At 21.4% G+C, this 8,332-nt stretch overlaps 1 protein-coding gene across 3 annotated transcripts in view; it reads right to left on the bottom strand.

Annotated features, from left to right (window-relative positions):
* Positions 1–1,845: 1,845 nt before the first annotated feature.
* The window catches only part of LOC122513038 (ATPase family AAA domain-containing protein 2-like), a 32,726-nt gene continuing 26,239 nt past the window's right edge, over positions 1,846–8,332 (bottom strand). For all 3 annotated transcript variants that reach the window (XM_043629268.1, XM_043629267.1, XM_043629270.1), the window contains 2 exons: positions 5,833–6,305; positions 1,846–2,690 (listed from right to left, as the gene is read on the bottom strand). In XM_043629268.1, the coding sequence (XP_043485203.1) occupies positions 2,601–2,690; positions 5,833–6,305 (563 nt within the window). In that variant the 3' untranslated portion in view covers positions 1,846–2,600. The remainder of the gene's footprint in view (positions 2,691–5,832; positions 6,306–8,332) is intronic.

Raw genomic sequence — 8,332 nt, 5'->3', positions numbered from 1 at the left:
CAGTCTGATTGCTGATCAATTACTTTTCTCTAGGCCAATGAGCGGAATTAATCAATTACATATTTATATATTCATTTACAATTTACTCAATTCTTATTTATTCGTTCTTTTAACAACTTAGTCGATAATCTTAAAAAATAAATTTTTCAAAATTTTCTTATTTATTTATGTAGAATTACATACCTGAGCAAAATTATTAATGCGCGATAAATTAATTAAAAATTTTTCCAATATTTTTCTACCATTGAATTTCAAAAGACGACTTTTATTTTCTTTTTAACACAAGATAAATTTTATTCTACTTTTCTATACATTAATCGAACATTCCTTTTTACTTTTAAACCGCATAGACAAATTAATATTACGATGAAACAAAATGTGACGTTTATTTAAATCAGAAACAAGAAAATATAAACTATTTAAATTGAAATCGAGAAATTAAATTTAAAAATTGTCCATTTAAAATGTTTAATGAAAAAAAATACAAAAACATTTTCAAAATTCAACATTTTCTTTTCGAAATTCATCAACGAAATAATGAAATAATTTGTTTTCTTAGTTTAAATAAAGAGATCACAGTGAATTTTAAAATCGAAAAAAAACAGAAAAATAAAGAACAAAAAAAAATTTCGAATCGCATTTTGGTAACTAAATATTTAGTAATAATATTCTAATTCTAAAACTTAATATTAATTTTATCGAGGTATATCGTGATTTAAATAAATCCTAATATTATATTTCAATTACAAAAGTATTTCCTTCGATGACAATATTAAATGAAAAAAAACCAATACTATCAAAATTTAAAGTAAATTAATCGCAATCCAAGGGGTCTATTGCGCATGCGCAGATTGCTTATTCTGTATTTTTTCAAATAGAAAAAAAGTACAGAAACATTTTTCGAAAAAAGCTGCCCTGCAGCTAAATTTATCGTACAACTATTTTTAAAAACAGGAGAAATTTAATTAAACGATAAATAGTAATAATAATAATAATAATAATAATAATAATATTAATAATAATAATAATAATAATAATAATAGTAATAATAATAATATTAATAATAATAATTAATAATAATATAATAATATATAATAATAATAATAATAATATTAACAACAATAATAAATTAACTGCACAGGCGTAGGGGCGAAATTAATTTTTTACTTAAATATACAACTTAAAATTTTGTTTCGATACTTTCTCATTAAAAAAAAGGGAAAGTAATAAATTTGATGATTTTGGAAAAAAAAAATTGTTTTGAAACATAAAAAAAACTAGTCACTAATTTTTCTCGCTATCAAGTCAATTATTCTCATCTTAATTTTATATTATTATGCTAACTACCGAGTCTTAAAATAGGAAAAATTATTTTAATTGATAATCGAATAATTTAGCTAATTGTCCACATAATTATTAAATAATTACTTAATTAGTTATATAATTAATTAAACATGCAAACTAATTAAATTACTCATCGTTTTATTAAACACATAGCTAATTTTAATATAATTCAATTACTAAAAATCAATGAATCAATTAGTACATAAAAATAATAATTAACTAATTAAAATGTTTTTTTATTAATAAGTATTAATAGATATTAATAAGTAATTAATCATTAAATTATTAATTAGTAAACCAGTTAATTAGGAAACCAATTATTTTAACATACTAATCAAATAATGCGCTAATTAATTTATTAATAATTAGCTGGTTAATTAATCAAGTACAAGGCTCAATAAATAACTAAATTCAATTAATGTAATAAATAATTAAGTAATTAATCAGCGTGCTTAATAATTATGTAATTAAAAATTAATTTCTTGACTAAAAAAACAATCATTACAGAAAGTTGTTTTTTTTATTGAATTTGATTGAATTAATGGAATGTTCAAATAGCAATCGCTTTAAAAAAAAACGTGACTAATATTAATATTTAAAAAAAAATTCAACGTTTAGTAAAACTAACGCTTTTTTTTATTCTTCGTCGAAAGTAGAGAATCTTTGCCTTTCTTTATAATCTAGATCTGCACATGTTTACAATTTAAGAAAATTTTTAAATACTCTCTAAAAAAAATTCTTCTTTTTCCTATTTTATAAAAATGCCAAAACGTTCTAATTTTTTGCCTCTTTTTTTAAGGTAACTTTATGGGAGGTGTTTCATACTTTTTGTCTCTTGTTTCAGTAAATTGTCTCACGTGAATTTCATTGTTCATTTTCCTGTCTCGAATAAAATACTGTACACGTGGTTTATGTTTTGGTTTATCTTTTCTCTTTTAAACGTAACATCGACCACAGGATTATATATATAAAATATAAAAAAAATGTAATCAATGATAAAGAAAAAAAAAAAATTCACGACCAATCAATTCGCGCAGTTTACAACAATAATTTACACTGACTGAATTGTAGATTATTAACAGTTAATTTGACATTAATGTCAGTTATTTTTTTTTTCTTTTTAAGGTAAAAATTGGCAGTCGTTGCGAGTTATGAACGAGTTTTCGTTTCTTTTTTTCTCCGTTCATTTAATTAATGGCCTAAGACTACGTAAAACGAATCGGTTACCACGTTCTTGGTTTCCAAAGGCAAATAATTTACAGAGGGTCCTCCGTGCTCTCACTGTCCCTCCTCACTTCTTTGTCCACCTTATAGCTCTCGAATCGTAGTAGTTCCTTGAGCAAATCCTGAACATGGAAATATTTATTTTAATTACACTATTCATTGTTTTATTAGTTTACTTAATTTCAAAACATCCGAAATTTAATTATTTCTAAAAATTAGGTACCACTTTTCAAAAATTCAATTATTTCATAGAATTTTTAACTAAAATTCTTCTCTAAATCAATTAATTATAATTAGCATTTCAATCAAAGGACCCCGCACCAAATACATGGGAAAAATACTCTCGGCCAAATTTCTTGCAATTTTGTAATCTTGTAGCTTTCGATCTCCTGAATAAAAAAATTAAATGATAAAATGCAAAAAAAATGAACAGATTTTTTGTAAAATAAGGGTAAAGTTGAAAATTCGCAGTGAAACAGGTGTATTATTTTTATTGGCCAAAAGTTTTTATTTTCTGTTTAAGGGGTTGAGACTAACTGATATAATTTTTAACAATGAAATATTTTCACCATTTTTTTTATTAAAGCAACGAATAACGAGTTGCTTTTTGTAGACAGGAGTTCGAATATTATTTTTATTGGCCAAAAGTTTTTATTTTCTGTTTAAGGGGTTGAGACTAACTGATATAATTTTTAACAATGAAATATTTTCACAATTTTTTTTATTAAAGCAACGAATAACGAGTTGCTTTTTGTAGACAGGAGTTCGAATATTATTTTTATTGGCCAAAAGTTTTTATTTTCTGTTTAAGGGGTTGAGACTAAATGATATATTTTTTAACAATGAAATATTTTCCCAATTTTTTTTTAATAAGGCTACGAATCAAAGAATTGCTTTTTGTAAATAGGAGGAGTTAAAATATTATTTTGTTTAAATCTGAAATATAAGTTTCAACCCCTTTACAGAAATAATGATTTTTGGCCAATAAAAAATAAAATTCAAACTCCTCCTATTTAGGAAGTACAATTTTTTTCATTATTCCATGGAAAGAAATGGCATTATTTATTATTAGAATATTTATTTTTTTTAAATACATATAATATTTGGACTCAATCTTTAAAAAATGAAGATTATTGGCCAATAAGAATCCTCTTATTTATTGAAAGTTTTTCCATTCGTTGGTTTTCATTCGAGTTTTATGTGAATTCAATATATTTTATAAAAAGTTGTCCGCCATATTGAAAGCGACGTATTGGATTTTTAAAAACTAACATTGGATTCGTAATCAGCGACCTCAAGAACCCCCGAGTAACGTGTTTTAAACTGGGTAATTCACTTATTTTGTTTTAATTCATGTTTTAGTAACTACACATGTTTCACTGCGAATTTTCAACTTTAATCTTATTTTACAAAAAATCTGTTCATTTTTTTTGCATTTTATCATTTACATTTTTTATTCAGGAGATCTAAAGCTACAAGATAAATAATAATTTTTTTAAATAAAAATTTTTTATATTTTTATACTTTTGCTTCCCTTAAATTTTCAAAAAATTTAATTAAAAAATCTTTTAAAACTTACTTCATTTCTAAAATTTCTGTTATAACGCTTTAAATATTCAATTATTTTTTTAAATTTTAACTGAAATTTTTTTTAAATCAATTTCTATCTGAATTAAACTATGAGAATTGAATTACTTAAATAGTTAATAATTTTTGTAAATTCATGAAATAATGTACTTTTAAAAATTCAATTATATTTATAGATAATTTTTAAAGATGAAAAAATAAAATTCTTTAAAATATAAAATTTATTTTAATAAAATTTTTTCAAAATTTCCTATTCTTTTCGATTTTTTAAAAATTATTTTCGGGAATTGAAGTATATCCTCAAAAAATTTTAATTTCAATCTTTCAAAAACCTAATTTTTTAAGAAATTACAAATTGAATCTTTTAAACAATCAATTTTGTAAATTAAATACTTCTAATTATTCTCTAAAGTTTCAACTAAAATTCTTTTTTAAATCAATTCTTATCAGAATTTCACTACGAGAATTTAATTATTTAAATACAAAAATAAATAATTTATAAAATAATTGTATATTTTCAAAATTTACAATTAGAATTCTTCAAATGCTGATTTTCAAAAATTGTAATAAAATTCTTGAAAAACAATCAATTATATTCAATTAAATTTTACAAAATTTCAATTATTAAAAATCTGTTTTAATTGCATATTTTAAAAATTTAATTTAAAAAAATATTCAAAAATAATTTTTTGAAAGATTTGTCTATATATGTAGTAATTTTTTACACTATAAAAATCGAAATAAGTTGCATTTTATATTAAAAATGTAGTGTCTTATTGCAATATTCAGAAGAAAAGTCGAAAAAGTCGCATTTTTTAGAAAATAATCGAAAAAGTCATAATAGGATCCGAGGCCTGATTAAAGTTACTAAAAATTAAAAATTTTTTTAAAAGTTTAATTTCTAGAATTTGTTACTAAAATTGTTTGACAAATTAATTATTTTTAATAATTTTCAGAAATTTATTTGACAATTCAATATTTTATACGCAAAAGTTCAATTTTTTAAATAAAAATTGCAAACTTTAACAATTTATAATTTTTTAAAAAATTTTTTAACGTGAAAAGGCATTTTTGGAAATTTGATATGTAAATTTTTATAACTTTGGATAAAATTCCCTAACTTCTCTGATTTTTCTAACCTGGGCAACTTTGTTATTTCCAAAATTCATAAATGTGTGAAAACAAGTGTAACTTTAAAACAAATTTTGAAAAATATTTAAAACTAAATTTTTTAAATAATAATTTCACTTTTTAGTACTGTAAAAAAATGTTATCAAATTAGAACAAAGGGGTTTCGAATCAAATTTTTTTTCAGGTAATAAAATAAACCAAATAAAGGTTCAGAGACCAAAATTGGATCTAAATTAATAAAGTTGTATTTTGACAATTATTTTTTTTTAAGTGAGACCTAGTTTAGGTTCCTAATTTTTACACATTACTGTCAATTTCTACTATTTGCAAAGTAACGTTTAATAAAAATTATAAAAATTTAATAATAATATTATAATATCATATAATAATTTTATATAATATTATAATATAATAATTTAATAATAAGTAAATTTTAATAAAAATTATATTCAAATTTACTTTAAAAATAGTAAAAATTGATGTAAATGTGCAAAAAAAAGTCGTCGAGGTTAAAAAAAATGTTGAGATATTCAAGAATAAAATTACCTTTGGCAGTGATTTTCTGTCGTAGACACGAGCGTACCTTCCAACGCATCTGCTGAGTTGCACATAAATATCGCACAAGACTTCAATTGGTAAGTCTTTAGTAACTCGTACCGTGTGCTGTAATGCATTCTCGAGTTCATTCTTGTCAACTAAAATCTTCTCATTTGTTTCAACATTAGTCAGACTAGAATCGCTCTCAATAGCAAATGACAAATCATCAATACTCTCTCGTCTCGACGATGAATTTGAACTCACATTCTCATCAATTTTATCATTCGTTTTTTCCTCCTCAATCGAAACTTCCATATTCTCCGATTTACTATTATTTATTTCGCTAATGCTCTTAGGTGTGTCCTTGGAATTTTCATTTTGCGATTCCACTTCCGATTCTGAATTCTCATAAATATTCACGTGTCCATTAAGTACATTTTGCGCTTCCGTTTCGAATTCCTGGAATTTCTCGAGATCGATTCCTTTAAAAAAAAAAGATAAAAGAAGAGATAAAAAATGAGACAAAATATGTCTTAAGTGTATAAATTACGAGTGATTACCGAGTGATAAAATCATTATCAATTCAAATATTATTTTCAAGAATTTTTAACTAAAATTCTTCTTTAAATCGATTATTTTAAAAAATTTTCGAACAAGTTCTTTGCCAATTTTCAAATCTATTTCATTACAACATTTAATTTTAAGAAATTTCAATTATTCGTAAATTCTTCAATTAAATATATATTAGAAACTAAAAACTTCAAATAATATTAAAAAAATTCAATTCAACTTTTTCAAAAAAAATTAATTTCAAAATTCAATTATTTCTAAAAATTCACGCTACGTTGCTTTTAATATTCAATTATTATCTAAAATTTTAACAGAAATTAATTTTTAAATCAATTTTTATAAGGAAATTCTACGAGAATTAAATTATTTAAATACAAAAATAAGTAATTTATTGAATAATTGAATGTTTCTTAAAATTCAATTTGCATGAAGAATTTTATCAACAAATTTTTAAATAATTGAATTCATTCGACGAATTTTCATAAAATTTAATTGAATTTTATTAATTGAATTTCTCGAATAATTTGTAACTTTTCCAAAATTAAATCTTTTTTTCGTGTTTTTAACTAAAATTCTTCTATAAAAAATGCATTAAATATTTTTAATAATTATGAAAATAATTGAATCCCTGTAAAAATTTTATTATTTATGAAAAAAATTGAATTTCTGCAATAATTTGTAACTTTTCCAAAATTAAAATTCCACAAAATTGTTAGTTAAACATATGAAAAATTCAGATTTTTTCAAAAATTTTAATTTGAAACCTTTTCAAAATTCAATTATTCCTAAAAATTCACACTACATCGATTTAATATTCAATTATTATCTACAATTTTAACTGAAATTCATTTTTAAATCAAATTTTATTAGGAAATTCTACAAAAATTCAATAATTTAAATACAAAATAAAATAACTTATTGAATAATTTAATGTTTCTCATAAAGAATTATATCAACAAATTTTTAAATAATTGAATTCTTTTGACGAATTTTAATAAATTTTTTTAAGAATCATTACATTTTTCGAGGAATTTGATTAAAATTGTACTAAAAATAATTGAAATTCTCCAATGAGTTTTATTATTTATGAAAATAATTGAATTATTGCGAAGAATTTTATTGCAGGAATTTATTTTTTGAAAATATAATTCAATTTCTGTAAAGAATTCAATTACTTAAGGTAAATAATTTAATTCTTGTGAAGAATTTTATGAAAAGTTTTTAAATAATTGAATTTCTGCTAAGAATTTTAAGAATTTTTGAAAATAATTGAATTCCTGTGAATATTTTATTAATTTTTAAAAATAATTGAATGTCTGCGAAAAATTTTATTGTTTTTTGAAAATAATGGAATTTCTGCGGTGAATTTTCATAAATTTTGAAAATAATTGAACTCCTGCCAAGAATTTCATTTATTTTTAAAAATCTGCGAAGAATTTCAATAAGTTTTGAAAATAATTGAATTCATGTCAAGAATTTTATTTTTAACAAAAAAATAATTAAATTCATGTCAAGAATTTTATTTTTAACAAAAAAATAATTAAATTTTTGCGATGAATTTTAACAAATTTTAAAAATAATTGAATTCCTGCGAAGAATTTTAAGAATTTTTGAAAATAATTGAATTTCGGCTACAAATTTTATTGTTTTTTGAAAATAATTGAATTTCTGCGATGAATTTTAACAAATTTTAAAAATAATTGAATTCCTGCGAAGAATTTTAAGAATTTTTAAAAATAATTGAATTCCTGTCAATATATTATTAATTTTTAAAAATAATTGAATTTCGGCTAAAAATTTTATTGTTTTTTGAAAATAATTGAATTTCTGCTATGAATTTTAATAAATTTTAAAAATAATTGAATTCCTGCGAAGAATTTTATTAATTTTTAAAAATCTGCAAAGAATTTTAATAAATTTTGGAAAATAATTGAATTCC

The sequence above is a fragment of the Leptopilina heterotoma genome, unplaced genomic scaffold (genome assembly GCF_015476425.1).
Source record: "Leptopilina heterotoma isolate Lh14 unplaced genomic scaffold, ASM1547642v1 Lhet_131, whole genome shotgun sequence".
NCBI lineage: Eukaryota > Metazoa > Arthropoda > Insecta > Hymenoptera > Figitidae > Leptopilina > Leptopilina heterotoma.
The sequence above is the reverse complement of the archived record's forward strand: the minus strand, read 5'-3'. Positions and strand labels throughout refer to the sequence as shown.